Source organism: Ochotona princeps, chromosome 10 (assembly GCF_030435755.1).
Source record: "Ochotona princeps isolate mOchPri1 chromosome 10, mOchPri1.hap1, whole genome shotgun sequence".
In the NCBI taxonomy this organism is placed as follows: Eukaryota; Metazoa; Chordata; class Mammalia; order Lagomorpha; family Ochotonidae; genus Ochotona; species Ochotona princeps.
The window spans coordinates 43,994,617-44,011,991 of record NC_080841.1 but is presented as its reverse complement, the minus strand read 5'-3'; the positions used below and the strand labels follow the sequence as shown (position 1 = coordinate 44,011,991).

Sequence of the window (17,375 nt, the reverse complement as noted above, 5' to 3'; positions counted from 1 at the left end):
GGGAGTACAATTATTTAAGCTCAGAAGTCTAGCATCCAGGACTTGAATCAGGCACTCTGTAGGGTGGGGGGAAGCAGGTGTCCCAAGCAGTGCCTTACCCTGCTGCCCCAGCATGCATCCCTTATTCACTGTTGTTAAGTAATAAAATTCCCACTGCTGCTTTCCGCCAAGCTACACACAGGGGAATTCTGCAGATGTTCAGCCAGTTCTTCCTAAACCAGCTCTGCAGCTGCTCTGTAGTGTAACTGCTGAGCTTGCTCAAATGCCTTTTTCCCACCTCACAGGAACTTTATGTAAATACTTGTATTTTGCATCATTATCAGTTCAAAATACTCATAATTTGTGAAGATCCTTCTGTTTTCACAAGATCAAAAAGTAGACAGCAACTTCAGTTTTATAAAATTTAATATTTTTTAATCTTTTAATATTTGTATTCTTTATGGTGTTCTGCTTTTCTGTCCTTAAAATGTAACTCAAAAAAAAATTCTGTTCAAAGATATTTCTCATAGAACAATCTTTTATTTATTTTTCCTGTTGGTTTTGTTGCTGTTCTTTGAGAGACAGGACAGAGATTTCTCCCAAATGCCTGGCAAGCTGTAGTACGTCCCAAAGCCAAAGCTGGCAACTCAACTGTGTCTACCTTAAGGATCTCGGGGATGCACGTGCTTAAGCCATTACCTGCTGCCCCTCGAAGTGCACATTAGAGGGAAACTAAAATCAAGAGCAGAGTGAGGCTTTGAGAACCCAGGCACAAGAATGTGGGGTGTGCCCAAACAAACGATGACAGCCAATAGACATTGGGAGGGTGATGTCATCCTCAGATGGGTGAAATTGGCAGCATTTCAGAACTATCCAAACCACATGGGCAGAACCCTCGGAGTATATACACTTTGAGACTCTGGGTTGATATGGGGTGGCGGTTGCTCATCCCTGGGTACTGGGACACATAGAAAGTCATGAATGGTTTCCCCCTTTGTCTCTCCCCTTCTCCCAGGAACAACAAGAAGAAATAGCAAATTTGGAAGCAATGAGTTCACCCAATTTTCCCTAAACCTTGATCCTTCCCACCCTGATCAACCATGTATTCATTATAAAAAATGAAATTTATTTTAAATAAGTAAATAGAAAAGAATGTTGGGTGAGGTTGTCCAAAGCAACATCTTAATAGCACCAAATGCTTGTGCCAGGACAGTTTTGTTCATTTTTTTAATGCTAGGAAACCAGTGAAACAGATATCAGCATGTTTACATGACAAGAATAATTTTGCTGGGATAATTTTGTGACTTACAGGAATGCTTAGTAAAAAGGAAACCAGGCCAATAGATTTACCATAAAATTAGTAGAGTATGGTAGTTCATTCTAAGAGTGTATTAATCATATCTTTTAAAGATTTATTTATTTTGAAATTCAGGGTTACTGAGAGAGAGGGAGAAACACATCTTCCATCTGCGGTTCACTGCCAAGATGGCTACAGCAGCCAGCAGTAGGCCAAGACGAAGCCAGGGGCTTCATCTGGGTCTCTGTCAGGGCTGGCAGTGGCCTGAATACTTGGACTTGTTTCTACTGCTTTGCTTAGGCCATTAGCAAGGAGCTAGATTTAATGTGAACAGCTGGAAACAAACCAGTTCATGCTCATATGGGACTCTGGCTTCAGCGGTTTTACTCACTATGTCACAATGCCAGCCTCTAGTTTTTTTTAAATTGCAAAATACTACTGTGTATTAAATGTAACTAACATTCAAATGTTACATAAGTGATCCAGAAATGCTTAGACTTGCTTACATGTTGATATTAATCAAGTTTACAATTGAATTGATATTTAAGCACTATCGCAAAAATTGTTAGTGGGAGTATTGGAATTAGTGGACAACACTGTACAACTTGTCTTCATCTAATAAATTATATATATATCATCTTATAGATGATATATGTATGGTGTGAAATGTAATTAGGGTTAGTATTTATCCCTATGTTATCCTATTAGTTGAAAATGTAAACCCTCTTGGATTCTTCTTTTCTGGTGGTAGTACACAGCTATTTCAGGCCTGCCTGTTGTCTGAATGAAACATTTTGAGAGTGTTAAATATTCATGTTAATTTTCTTTTTCAGGTTTTGATTTTGGTGTACGTCAGAATGGTGAACGAGTGAATCATGTCAACCTGCCCCCTTGGGCACGTAACGATCCTCGTCTTTTTATCCTCATCCATCGGCAGGCTCTGGAGTCTGACTATGTGTCCCAGAACATCTGTCAGTGGATTGATTTGGTGTTTGGGTATAAACAAAAGGGGAAAGCTTCTGTCCAAGCCATCAATGTTTTCCATCCTGCTGTAAGTGACTCTGCAAATTATTTCTGTTTATATAAGAAAGGACCTGAACATTTTAAGGTTAGCTGCTTTGAAAAAACCTGTGTCATCAAAGAGAATTGGCAATAGTACTAACCTGTTACTACTGCTACCAATGATAATTCAGGTTTTGCATTTCTTCTCTTTAAAACTGAGTGGGGAACTATCTGTATCGGGGATCCCCAATGCCACCACAAGGTGTGATGTTTCACCAGATAGTCTTAAGGACCTGGCATATGGTAATACTTAGAACCAAATTTTTTATAGTGAAGGACACATGGGAAAACTGGCCAAGGGAAAAAGCAGGAGGCAAATTCTAGGGGAAATCAGGCATAAACTTCTAAAATGTTCCCTGGTGAGTACCAAAGAGCACATTTCTTCCAGCGATGAGTTGTGACAACATGTGAAATGTCTACCAGGGAAGCTTGTTGGTAATTCAATGCCTAGTGCTTTATTGTGGCTGATCCTGTAGGTACCACATGGCTTGCACATATTGAGATTCCAGACTCCCAGAAAGAAAGCATATGTTCAGCATAAACCACATTGCTTGTATAGACAGTTTAGGCACAGTGAATAGCAAGATTCCTGCAATCTAGGCTGCCAGACACCAGCCAAGGGTCTGCTTTGAAAGCAAGTCTTTCCAGGGAGAAGAGTTAAGCTTACCATTTAACATTTTCTACACACTACCTTGCTTGCGTGCATGTCCTATTTTAAAATTACATCTTTCCATCTTACAGAAATTGTATTTGTGTCTGATGGGACAATATACATAGATTAACAAAGGAAATTTAAAAATAGACTTCAGTAGACCAGCCAATGAAAAAGCTATATTTTAGACTTTATGTAGTGTGGATGTGTACACAAATACATATACATATAAAACATTCCACTTACATGATAATACCAATTAGCAGCCTTTTCCTCCCTCTGAACAGTACTGTGTTACATTTATTCAAGTCATTACATATCATCCTATGTGATATAGCAGCTACCTATTAATTCATACCATGACTATTTGATAGCATCTTTACATAGCCTTCTCTTATGAGAGATAGATAGGATCTGATTACTCCTAACATTAATATCCCCAAGTTTGTTTCTCAATCTATGTCTTAATTTCCTTGTGATGCTAAACTAGAAGTAGAATTGTTATACTTTAAATAGTTTTTTTTTTTCTAATCTTATCTTGGGCCCAGCATGATGGCTTAATGGCTAAATCCTCACCTGCAAGTGCTGGGATCCCATATTGGCTCTGGTTCATGTCCGTGCTATTCCACTTCACCATCCAGCTCCCTGCTTGTGGCCTGGGAAAGCAATAGAGGACAGCCCAAAATCTTGGGACCCTGCACCCATGTAGGAGACCTGGAAGAGGCTCCTGGCTTCTGGCTTCGGATGGCTCAGCTCTGGCCATGGTAGCCACTTGGGGAGTACACCAGCAGATAGATGATCTTTATCTCTCTGTCTCTTCTGTCTGTAAAATCTGATCTTTCTAATAAAAATAAATATTTTCATAAAGTCTTGTCTTTTCAGGAAATATTTATTTTTGCCAGGCTCTGGGTTGGGAAGGGAGAGGAGTCTCAGCAGAACGATGGCAGTTAATTGAGGAATGAGGGTAGATGGGCCTTCCTACATGTGTGATGGGAATCTCAGTGAGGCTCAGGAAGAAGGACATGCCTCGGGGAGTCGCACGAGAAGGACATTTCCTTGCACCGCCTAGTAGTGACTCAAAAATGTATTAGTTGGTAATCCACTGTTTCTTAACTTTAAAATCAGATTAATCTCTGACTACTCACTCCAACTATAATTTTCTCTGTAGAGCAAGGCAAAACAATTATAGTTAGAGCTAAAATATATACTGGTAGTGTGGCACAGGGGATTAAGCCACTGCCTGTAGTGTTTGCGTCCCACATGACCATTGGTTTCAGTACCTGATGTTTCACTTCTGATCCAGTTCCCTGCACTTTGGAAAGCAATCGAAGAGGCCCACGTACCTGGGTTCCTGCACCCACGAGGGATACGCTGATGGAGTTCAGAGCTGCTAGCTTTGGCTTGGCACTGCTGTGGCTATTGAGGCCATTTGAGGAGTGAGTCAGTGGATCATAGGTCTCTGTCTCTCTCTCTTCCCCCTCACCACCTCTGTCTTTTTCACTTTCTGTTTGTAACTCTGCTTTTCAAATAAATAAATAAAAATTTTTAAGACAGTAGAAATGCCTTTTGGTCTTAATTCATCATTCACTAACACACATGTTCACTTAGGAATCAATACCTCAAAATACAAAGAACCACTATTTTTAAATAAATTTAAAAAGAGCTGTGGGTATATACTAATCTAATTTTCATTTGATTTCTCAGGTACATTAAGTTGAGTAACATTACAAGTGGCTTAGATAAGGTTATTTATAATAAGTAATTGATTCCTGGTACTTTCTATTAAAGAATGTATGTTTTGTTGCTATTCTTTTGGATTGCAATTTTCATTAGAACCTAAATGATACTGTCTTGAACTACCAACCAGCTTGATTTTTATATATAATGTTAAACAACTTCAGTAGTTTAGTGTTACACATAGTCTTATATTTTCAAGTCTTAAATTTTAAAAAAATTCTGTAAGCATATCTAATTAGCACCAGTCAGGATATATTATTTTTGTTTACCCATTCTGAGTCATTGATCACGTCTGTTTTGACCTCAGTGAAAACATTAGAGATTGTAAACCTGAAATCAAAAGCATTTAGAATCGTTTCCATTTGAAATAGAGAAAAGTAATAAACCATTGCTTAAATTAACTTTTACCTTTCATTTGAGTGGTGTTGACAGGTCTTGCCTTATACTACATTTCTGCTGTTCTTTCACGCTGCAGACGTATTTTGGAATGGATGTCTCAGCAGTTGAAGATCCAGTTCAGAGACGCGCACTAGAAACCATGATAAAAACCTATGGGCAAACTCCTCGTCAGCTCTTCCACACAGCCCATGCAAACAGACCTGGAGCAAAACTCAACATTGAAGGAGAACTCCCAGCTGCTGTGGGGTTGTTAGTGCAGTTTGCTTTCAGGGAGACTCGAGAACAAGTCAAAGAAATTACTTATCCGGTATGTCATCTGGATTTCAGTAGAGTTGGCAAAACCTAATCAGATTCCTGCACTGCCAGGCCCTCCTCCAGGTCCTAGGGACACAGAAGTGAATCACATGTTCCCAACCTGAACACGTGCATTAGCCAGTACAGCACAGGTGCAAGCAGCTCCAACAGCTGCCTGTGTTGTGAATGCAGTGTCAGTGACATGACCACAGTGCTCTGGGGAGCACAGAGGGAAAAACGGTTGACCGTGTCAGACAGACGTTTCCCTAAGGGGGCAGAGAGAAGGGTTACTACAAGGACAAGCCTCCCAAGACAGAGACATGATAGGGTTTTGCATCCAGAGGAGAGGAACCCTCAGAGGAGTAAGGTGAGAGTGTGGGTATGCCAGTGTCGTCATCTTTAACCAAAAGCTCTTACCAGATGTGTAAACAGTTCATTTATGATTCCTTTGGCCTGCCTAGACTATAATGATAAAAGGCATTACCTCTAATTAGGAAGTAGGCGTAACTTTTACTTTGAAATAGGTAAAGCATGCAAGCCTTAGAAATAAAGACAATTTTAATCTTGCACTAAATTCTTCATTCTAAAGGAGGATAAGATGGGTAGATGTGAATTTCTAAAGTTTGCAGAAGGGAGTCATGGAAAAGCAGAGGGTCTTGAAAGATTGAAAAAAATGTTGTATCTCCAACTGTAATTATCTGTTTTTAAGAGAAAAGGGTTGTCAAAGACGTTATTTGGGCATTTTTTTTCTTGTAACAATTCTCAAATATATGAGAAAACTAGATGTACATTTTGATTGTTCAGAGCTTGTATGTATCAAACTTAAACATTGAGTACAGGCAAAATTTAACCAGTAAAATTGAATTTTAAAATATTGTTAATCTTAAGTGTTATTTTGCTAAAACTAAATCGACAATGTTACACATTGTGCACGCGCATATGTTTTTGAAGCCTCCCAAATCATCTCAGCCATGCTCATTACCAGGGTCTTTTATTTTTAAGTATAAACCAATATTTTTATCATGTCAGAATAATTCAGCAGTTCAAACCCTGTAGTACCATTTAATTCATTATTAGGCTTTTTGGTGCTGAACTATTTTAGAGTGGGCTATATTGAGGATCAAAGTAGTTGGTCTGCTCACAGTGAGAATGTTTCTGCCACAGGAACTTCACACTGACTGTCCTCTCCACCTGGAATTTCTATCCCCAGTTTGCTCGGGCATTTGACTTACATCTCTACTCAGCTATCAGTGTCTCAGAGTCTTTCCTGACCTCCATGTCTAAAACAGCAGCTAGTAATGCCCTCTTCCGTCTTTGTTTTGCCTCATAGCACTTTAAGCACTTGACAAGCTGTGTATAGATTTATTTATTCGTCTCTCCCATCCTACCTAGAATGTAACTCCGTAGGGTAATGAACTTCCCCTTGTCTGTCAGTATAACTCCAATTCTTAGGATGGTGCCTGACATATAACGGACACTCACTATTGCTTGATGACTTCTCTAGTTCTTTAAAGTTTAGCATGCCTATACTTCTCTGTGATATGCAGTGACATTTACGCTGCTATTTCTCTTTATTTGAACCACCATGAAACCTCCCACACGGTACTGCTGCTTGTATCCTTAGGCCTTCTCTTGATATCTACTCAAAATATGAAAACAGGGGGTCAAGTTGAGTGGCAGTACTTGGTTACAAGGTGGTGATCTGATGATCTGCTTGTGCTTCTGTGAGTTTCAGTGTATTGTTAAAATTAAAAACAATCCAAGGCATATGAAAAGCATGTGAACAAAGCACTCTTCTCTTGTAAACTTCTATGGTATAAAACAGTTGTCATGGGCTCGGCAGCGTGGCCTGGTGGCTAAGGTCCTCGCCTTGATCCCATATGGCCGCTGGTTCTAATCCCGGCGGCTCCACTTCTTCTCTGTCTCTCCTCCTCTCAGTATATCTGACTTTGTAATAAAAATGGAATAAATCTTTAAAAAAAAAAAAAACAGTTGTCATAAATTTATGAGCTTAAACTTCAGTTCATATAACATATTTTCTCACAATAGATTATGAATGAGAAGTCTTAACTGGAGCTTTGTCTATATGTTTTTCTCAACCTTATCATTGATAAACTGAAGATCTATTTATTTTTAAAGATTTATTTATTTTTGTTGCAAAGTCAGATATACAGAGAGGAGGAGAGACAGAAAAAAAGATCTTCCATCTGTTGATTCACTCCCCAAGCAGCTGCAACAGCTGGAGCTGAGCCAATCCAAAGCCAGGAGTCTGCATCCTCTTCTGGGTCTCCTACGAAGATGCAGGGTTCCAAGGCTTTGGGCCATCCTTGACTGCTTTCCCAGGCCACAAGTAGGGAGCTGGATGGGAAGCAGAGCCGCCAGATTAGAACCGGTGCTGATATGAGATCCTGGCACATGCAAGGCAAGGACTTCAGCTGCTAGGCTTACCGTGCCGGGCCCATGAAGATTTTTTTTTAAAGGACGTCTTCCGGGATATATGATATGAACTAATCTGATTCCTGGGGAATAAGAACATTTCCCAGGCTCTTCCTCAGCTTTCTCAGAGAGACTGCCTTTCAAACTACCTCTGTCTCATTCAAAACTCTGTATCAATCTGTGTCCCTAAATGTCTATTGAAATTTTTAGAGCCTCTAAAAAGACATGATCATTTTTAAAGATAGTATGTAGATCACTGATGCCTCTTTTTAAAATTACTTTGGAAAATGGTATAAGAAAATATATTTAAACATGTTAAAAAACCTTTTTTCCCTACGGCAATGATGGAAAAATGCTTACCATCTTCTCTTTATTACATTTGTAGCTTTTCTCTGAAAAGTAGAAAGTAAAATAACTAAACTTTTAGGTGTCTAAAAGAAGTAAAATCAGGAGCCTGGCGTGATAGCCTAGCAGCTAAAGTCCTCGCCTTGAAGGCATCGAAATCTCATATGGCACCAGTTGTAATCCCGGCAGCTCCACTTCCCATCCAGCTCCCTGCTTGTGGCCTGGGAAAGCAGTCAAGGACGGCCCAAAGCCTTGGGACCCTGCACTCGTGTGGGAGACCTGGAAAGAAGTTCCTGGCTTCGGATCATTGCAGCACCTGCCGTTGTGGCCACTTGGGGAGTGAACCATCGGACGAAAGATCTTTCTCTCTGTCTCTCCTCCTCTCTGTACATCTGCCTTTCCAATAAAATAAACAAATCTTTAAAAAAAAGGAAAAATCAGTTAATAGGGAAGAAATTAATAGAAACTAAAGCAGTGCAAAAGAGAAAAATGGAATAGAATGAAAGCAGAGTGAATACTGGTGTCATGGTGCAGCCAGTTAAGCTGCCATCTGTGATGCGAGCACCCCATCTGAGTGCTCGTCTGAGTCCTAGCTGCTGTGCTTCCAGTCTAGCTCTGTGCTAAATGGACCTAGGAAAGCAGTGGGAGATGCCCCAACTACTTAGACCCCTGCCACCCACATGGGAGACCTAGATGGAGTTTCTGGCTCCTGGCTTCAGCCTGGGTCAACACCAGCCATTGCCCCCATTTGGGGAGTGAACCAGCAGATAGAAGATCTGTCTTTGTCACTCTACCTTTCAAATAAATAATTGAATCTTAAAGAAATGTAAGGAAAAGCAGTGCACAATGGCAGTACGGTGCACCATCAGCACAAGTATCAACAAGACCCGCAGCACTACAACACCAGTCCTGGGGAGAAGCTCTGGCACGTGGGTATTTCTCTACAGACCCCCTCCCTTCTCTGTGTTTAAATCCTGCTGTTGTTCAAGCCCTGCCTCTTTCTTGGTTCTTCATCGCAGACTCTTAATTTCTCTAGTGCTTACTAGTATTTTCTGGAATGTTACTTGCTGTACTTTCAACATGCAACATAATTAAACACTTTTCTATTAATTCTTCCCACATCCACTGACAGCCTACTCTGGTTCAGGCACATAGAGGTATCCCATGGCTTACAGGAACTTTTAGTTCAGTGAACGCTTTTGTGCTAATGTGGTCTTGATTTCAGAGTGCTTTATCTGCGTGCAGTTACAGTCCCTGGTAGGTATTTTAGCTAGCCTGAAAGAATGTGCTTAATAAAGCTTTTCTTTTTCTCTGCTCATATTTCAAGGAATTTTGAATTATTAACCAGAGATCTTTATACAGTCTAGGCCAAAGCCGCAGAATAAAAATCAAAGAAAAACACTTATTTTTGTAGACACTAGAGAAATAAATATAAAATAATTCTGACCCTCAGCTTTATGTGTATTTTCATATGCTTTGTTTAGAGTTTAAATTAAAAGTATTACTGCCTTTTCTAAAAAGATGTCATTTTTTGCTTTCTTTGTTTTAGAGTCCTTTGTCATGGATAAAAGGCTTGAAATGGGGGGAGTATGTAGGTTCACCAAGTGCTCCAGTACCTGTGATCTGCTTCAGCCAGCCCCATGGAGAAAGGTTTGGTTCCCTCCAGGCTCTGCCCACCAGAGCAATCTGTGGTTTATCCCAAAATTTCTGTCTTCTTATGACGTACAGCAAGGAGCAAGGTAAATTAAAAACATATTGGAAGTCATTCCAGATAACACTTTGATCAAATTTGAAAGCTTCCAGGTCATCTGTGCTTTTTTGTTTGGTTTGGTTTCTAAGATGTTTTGAGTCCTTAGTAAAAAATCTATGCTCAAATTTCTGGTTATTTAGAGCAAAGTTTAAGTTAAAACATACCACATTTTGAAAAAAAAAGAATTAAATGTAGTGCCATTTAAAATGAGAGGAATTTGAAGGAAACAGAAATACCTGGTTCTGCTCAGAGGAGGAAAACATTATGAATTTAGTAGACATACACATTGAGGATCTTGATTCTTAGAATAGGCAGATGTATTTAACCAACAAACCTAGTTCCTGAGATGATATAGTCAGGGTTTAAACACATTAAGCAAGAAAGGTAGAATGGCCTTGCAAACAGGCTTTAAAAGCATACATGCCTGAAAGGCCATCTTTCTCTGACTCCCCACACACTGAGAGCAAAACTACATATTGCTGTGCAGTAGTGTCCTCTTCTAAATTAAGCTACACACTGGAAAGCTAGGACCATTTGCCACTTAACTAATCCCTCAGATCTTCCAAATTAACCATTTCACTCAATATACAAGAACGCTCCTTTCTTACTAGGGATCAACCATAGACACTAAAATAAGTAAGTAATGGTGCTTCTCTGTTCATAGCTGATTGGATGCCGATTCACCCGAAACCCAAGTGTGGACCAGATGCCATTAGCAAGCAGCTCTGTCAGTGTTTAACAGTACCTTCTATGCACTGTGCTCCTCAGGGAAAGTTCCATGTGTTGTGAACCTGCATACTCTTCCCCATTTCAATACAGGAGTGCTAGTATGCATGGGAAACACTGAGTAGAAATCAAGTGTGCTGATTGGGTCAGCATTCCTTTAAGCTCACTCTTATTTGTGTCATCAAATAAATACTTGTTTTTGTGGCTAGAAATTAAAGGGAATGCATGTTATTTTATCTTATGTTTTGATGAATTAGGATAAGTATATTTAATCACAATTATTTTGGTATCATAGGTTTATTCTTACTAATATATTTGTTGTGAGGCAATATAAGAATTTATTACTAATTTTTAAATTTTTAAAAATATGTGAATGATTTGCTTTTATAAACATTAGAGGAGTAGACATTTGATTCAGTTACACCATATGCCAGTCAGGATCCCCATATCCCGTGTCCAAGTGCTTAGGCTCAAGTTCTGGATTCTATCCTGATTCCACCTTTCTGCTAATGTGAATCCTGAGAAGTAGCTGAGTTCCTGCCACCCATACGAAACCTGTGTTGTGCGATTTTACGTAGTTACACATGTATTATGCAATGAAACAGCTATATTGAGAGATTTTAAGATTCTTAAGCCCAGTTTAGATCAACTATTTGAGATTTTAAAGTGCCTCAGAATTGTCTGAGGTGAATTTTTTCAAAGTATCCTCCTTGCCTAGGTCCCACCTTAGACAAACTGCAGTAGCATTTGTGGGCCTCTAGTCTGATGTAAACATGCTGAAAAAGAAGTTCTTGCAAACTCCTAAGATCCACTGTTCTATAAGTAAAGAAATTTCTTTTACTAAAGTGGATATTTCTTTTACTGTAAGAGAGATGATGCATCTCCTGCACTAGGAATGAAAAAAGTGGTTTGTTGAGTGCCTGCTGCATGCCAAACATCACAGTAAATTTGAGAAATCCTCAAGGCTCATTATATGTAGTTCTTCTACTGAGCATTTTATATTTTGAAGAATTTATACTTAAGGAGTATATTCCAAAATGTTTGTTGGGGAACTGATGTCAGTATTTGACATTATGCTCAACAAAACTATCTGAATTACATATTCCATGTGCTATTGATTGGTTCAATAAATGTTTGTTATACTTTCCATCATCTGGGTATTCTGTGAGGAACTAAAATATATACATTGAGCACATTCTCACTCCTTAAACTGTGAAAGGTTGCTTTAAAGCATTCTAAAGAACAGCAGCATTTACAGCATGCATGTTGTATTTAGCAGCTTTCAGCCTACCAAAAAAGCATCGATTAGTACCCGGAAAGGGTCAAACTTTCCAGATCTTTATGCCAAAGTGCATAATATAATATTTAAAAAATGAAAATAGAAAGAACCTAACTTTGAACAAAGGTCTGCCATGCAGAGTCCCATAGGTGACAGAATTAAGTCATTTCTTCTCAAAGTAGGCATTGTTTCTGCTTCAGCAGTGTTCCTTTCCTATTCAGCACTGGATATCTGGAAATTTATTTAACAAATATGTAGTTCATGTTTATTTTTTAAAGGAAATGTGTCTCCAAATGTCAGTAGAATAAACTTAGCTCTTATTGTTTTCCATAAAAAGTTCTTACCAGAAGTTTTAGTTCTAAATCAAATAAGTTCCAGTTGTAACAACAGAGGTGAAAATGAATATCAGTCTACCCTTGGAATTCTTTTAGCACCAAAGTGCTAAAGCTAATGTAAATTGTTCTATTTCAGAGGTAAGAAGATTCCTTTGTACTAAATGCTATATAAATTTCAATGTTTAACTGCCCATTTTTTTGTTTGTTTTTGTTTTTGACTGTCACTTTAGATGAGTGGTGACAATCTGATACTTTTATTTCTCCTTGAGGTGTGAGAAGCATGAACAGCACTGACATTCAGTGGTCAGCCATTCTGAGTTGGGGTTATGCTGATAACATTCTGAGGCTGAAGAGTAAGCAAAGTGAGCCTCCAATAAACTTTATACAAAGTTCACAACAATACCAGGTAAACTATTTTATGTAATATAAATGTTTTACAAGAGAGCCAAGTGTGTAGTGCAATGACTCAGTCCCCCTTTGGAATGCCAATTTCTCATATCAGTATCCCTGGGTTGAGTCCTAGCTACTCTGCTTCCAGTCCAGCTTCCTGCTGAAGTAACTCATAAAAACATGAGTTTAGTACTAAGCTCTTGGCTTTGACTCTGCCTTTGTGTGGCTGTTGTAGGCATTTTAGTCGAGGCACACTTAAATAACTTACTGATGGACTTAGAACTGCTTATGAAGGACAATACAAAAGTAATAATATGGGTAAAATCAGTCGGAGAGGTGGGAAATCCCAGACCCAATGGAGTTATCCCATTAAAGTCAAAATAAAAACATAATAATAAAAAAGAATGAAATATGTACAATTAGGGCCAGGCGCAATAGTGTAATGGTTTAGGTCCTCGCCTTGAACATGCTGGGATCCCATATGGGCACCGGTTTTAGTCCCAGCAGCTCCACTTCCCATCCAGCTCCCTGCTGGTGACCTGGGAAAGCAGTCAAGGACGGCCCAAAGCCTTGGGACGCTGCACCTGCGTGGGAGACCCGGGAGAAGCTCCTGGTTCCTGGCTTTGGATTGACACAGCACCTGCCGTTGTGGTCACTTGGGAGTGAATCATCGGATGGAAGATCTTCCTCTCTGTCTCTCATCCTCTCTGTACATCTGCCTTTCCAATAAAATAAACAAGTCTTTAAAAAAAAAAAAAAGAAGTATGTACAATTAAAAAAAAAAAAGCAAGTGCACCAGAGACAGAAAATCTCTGCCCAACTCTGTGACTGTCTTTCAAATAAAATAAATGAATAGTTTAGATTGATAGCAGTTAGGTTGTAATAACTGAAGTTAATGTCTGATAATGTGTATAAGGCTTTCTTTTTTTTTTTAAAGATTTATTCATTTTATTACAGCCAGGTATACACAGAGGAGGAGAGACAGAGAGGAAGATCTTCCGTCCGATGATTCACTCCCCATTATAAGGCTTTCAGATATCTTTACTACTATTCTGACTGTAATCCCAAATTTGTTTTTTACCTACTTCCTCACTGAGTGTATTAGAAACTATTCAGCACCAAATAAAGGCACAATGTTGGACAAAATCAGCATTCTTTTCTTTTCAAGGTTCACTTGCCTATGTCACTAGGTCATTTTCTGTAGCTATAGTGCCATGTTTTTTACCAGAATTTTTTAATGGGCCAGATGTTCAGACATTGTGATGTAGTAAGAAAATTTGGCCTAAAAAACCCTGTGGCCTGTGTTAGGCTTTTGGTTTTGTTATTCACTAATTATATAGCTTTTGGGCATACCTTAACCTTTCCAAACTTGAGTTTCTCTACTGCTCTTTTTTTTTTTAAAGATTTATTTATTTTCATTACAAAGCCAGATATATATAGAGGAGGAGAGACAGAGAGGAAGATCTTCTATCCAATGATTCACTCCCCAAGTGACCACAATGGCCGGTGCTGCGCCAATCCGAAGCTGGGAACCAGGAACCTCTTCCGGGTCTCCCATTGGGTGCAGGGTCCCAAAGCTTTGGGCTGTCCTCGACTTCTTTCCCAAGCCACAAGCAGGGCGCTGAATGGGAAGTGGAGCTGCTGGGATCAGAACTGGTGCCCATATGGGATCCCAGCACATTCAAGGCGAGGACTTAAGCCGCTAGGCCACGCCGTCTGGCCCTCTCCTGCTCTTTAAAACCAGGATGTTGGTACTCCCACCACTCTCTTAAGAAAACTGTTGTAGGAATGTCTAATGTTTGCATAAAAAAAGGCTGAGCTATTCAGCATCATGTAAATGTTTAGTACCTCCATAGCTGTCACAGACTCTATACTGTATGCTTGGGTTGGCTGGTTTGGGTTTTGAAAAAATATTTATTTTTAAGTGGTAAGAGAGATCAGATTTACAGAGAGAAAGAGAGACAGAGAAAGATCTCTCCACTGATTTCACTCTCCAAATGACTGTAATGGCTGGAGCTGAGCTTATACAAAGCCAGGAGCCAGGAGTTTCTTCCAGGTCTCCCACATGAGTGTAGGGTCCCAGGACTTTGGGCCATCCTCCACTGCCTTCCCAGGCCATAAGTAGGAAGCATCCAGGGCATGAACCAGTGCCAGTTTAAGATTCTGGCGCTTGTAGGTGGAGAATTAGTCTTTTGAGCATGAAGCTGTTCCCTGCCCCCAACAGCTTGCTTTTAGGCTTCCTCCAGTAGGATGTTCTTTTACCTTCCCCTGGCTTCTGTTACCCATGCCACACATGTTGCCTGTTCCAGTGTCCCAAAATGTATTCCATCCTCTGGTTTCTTTAGGAATAATATAAGCTGTCCTGAGGGAATTTTTGATAATGTATGCAAAAAGAACAATGATTTCTTTGTATAAAGCTAAAAGAAGACCTATTACCATTTGTTATCCAACTTAAATAAACTAACTGAAGTAAGAAGGTACATTGAAAAACAGTCTTAACAGAGATTTTAATAAAAATTTCTTTTTTTTTAGTTTTGAAGCATACAAGCCTGTATTACTCAAAACATATATGGAAATATGCATCCAAATACAAATAAATTATTATCATAAATCATGGTAAACTTGTTAGCATAACTAAATTGGAATGCATCTACAGAGTAAACGATGACACAAAAACATTTTATAAGCATGTCCTTACTGTATGCTTTCTGGCATTGCTACGAATTGTGGCTCGTGGAGACAAGGAGAAGGGTATGGTGGGAGTTGGATATACAGTATATTCTACCTGTCAGAATATATGAAAACAAACTGATTTATGATCAGATATAGCTCATTGCCCAATTAATAATCTGAACTTATAAACATTTGAACTTTCATTTTAAAAAGAGGTAGGGAAAGGTGAATAAAATCTTCATCAGTGCTAATTGAATGACATGTTAAAAAACATAGTTTACATCCTTTATTCAGTACTTGGGTCAGCTAAATTTTCAATTTGCTTGGCAAAAACCAGCCATGTCTTTTCACTACAAAAAATATATTAGTGATTTGGAAAGTTCACCGAAAGTCATTTGGTCATCTTTGTCCTCACACTAAGTCATACCTTTCTTCACACTAAATCCGCCCAGTAAACTGACTAGTACTAGCCAATTTGTTTTTCTTTCAAGATTTCTTTATTCGAAACAGTGACAGAGGGAGGGAAAGTTTATGTTTAGTAGTTAAAGGTGATTGCATCCCACATTGGATAGCTGGCTCCAGCTCCTGATTCTGGCTTCCTGCTTACGCACATCCTGGGAAGCAATGCTGCTTAACTTCCTCCCGTTCAAAGAGCAAGCGTGAAATGGTTCCTACCTTTGGCCCTAGTCCAGTATTGGCCATTGCAAGCACTTGAGCAATGAACAAATGGATGAGGACTCTCCTCCTTTTTTTCTCTTTCTCTTTTTCAAATATTATTTTTTAAGTTTGTGGGGAGAATGGAATTGAAAGGTAAGTTTATTTCGTTGTAAAAAAAAATCTTTAAGTCTATGCAGTTTTCTAATAAAAATATGTCCACTTTCTTGTTGTTTGGGACACTTCTAAGAAATAATAAATATGATTAAACATTAATCCTTACGAATAGAACTATTGAAGAGAAAATGAAAGAGGGGATATTTGGACCAGTGGTATATTGAATAAGAATTAGACAAAAAGCACTTGTCTAATGTAGTAGACACCTGAGCACATTAGTTATGTGCAGGAAAAAAGAGTTTGAAACTGAAAGAGACAAAAGACAGGTGTTCTGAGGATGCTTGGAGTGAGGTCATGTTAACCTGGAAAACAGGGGCATTCTCTCCTCAGAAGTCTCAGATACATTGAGGTAGGGAGGATGGAGGAGAGAGGTCCATAGCTAATGACCTCAACCTTCATAGTGAACTGTGATGGTGGGGCTGAGACGGTGTGAGGGAAAAAGGACAGTTCAGCATAGCCCAGCTGATGCCAAAAGGAGATCTGAGCTGACTTTGAATGTTGCCTCTGTGGTTAGACATGAAGGATTTTGTGCTGAAGAAGTAATCCTAGCATTTTTCTTCCATGTTTAACTTTCTTTTGTCTCCTACTTAGCAATTTTTAGAATGTCAGAAGCAATACTTACATTTATTTTACCGTCTTTCCCTACTAAAAACATGAAAGGTGAAAAACACGATCATCAGGTAACATGTGTGAAACATACATATATGTCTTGCTAATCTTGGCTGTAATGAATCCTGGATCATTTTTGTTAGATTTCTAACAAGCAATAAAGACATATGTGTGATAATATACAGTTATAGAGTATACATTCTGCATTTCAATTTGGAGACAACCTTTAAATATTCACATAATATTTAATATATTAATTATATTCACATAATACATAATATACTACGAGTATATATTTGGCATCAAAAACATGGTGTTTGATTGATATGCCTCTTTTCAAAGGTGACTAGTTGTGCCTGGGTGCCTGACAGTTGCCAGCTGTTTACCGGGAGCAGATGTGGTGTTATCACAGCCTATACCAACAGATTCACCAGCAGTACGGTAGGTCCTGAGCTTAACTCTGCAGGTACTATGGGATTTTCATGTCAGTAAGGGAAAAAAAACTTTATTTTATGTGAAATTAACTTACGATGTTTGCACTTTGAGCTTTCCCCCCATAGCAGCTCCTAAAATATGGCAGG

General features: G+C 39.0%; 1 protein-coding gene across 3 annotated transcripts in view; it reads left to right on the top strand.

The window, feature by feature from the left end:
- LYST (lysosomal trafficking regulator) overlaps positions 1-17,375 on the top strand; it is a 185,295-nt gene that overhangs the window by 154,928 nt on the left and 12,992 nt on the right. For all 3 annotated transcript variants that reach the window (XM_058669377.1, XM_058669376.1, XM_004578521.3), the window contains 5 exons: positions 2,110-2,327; positions 5,203-5,433; positions 9,751-9,940; positions 12,561-12,697; positions 17,137-17,235. In XM_058669377.1, the coding sequence (XP_058525360.1) occupies positions 2,110-2,327; positions 5,203-5,433; positions 9,751-9,940; positions 12,561-12,697; positions 17,137-17,235 (875 nt within the window). The remainder of the gene's footprint in view (positions 1-2,109; positions 2,328-5,202; positions 5,434-9,750; positions 9,941-12,560; positions 12,698-17,136; positions 17,236-17,375) is intronic.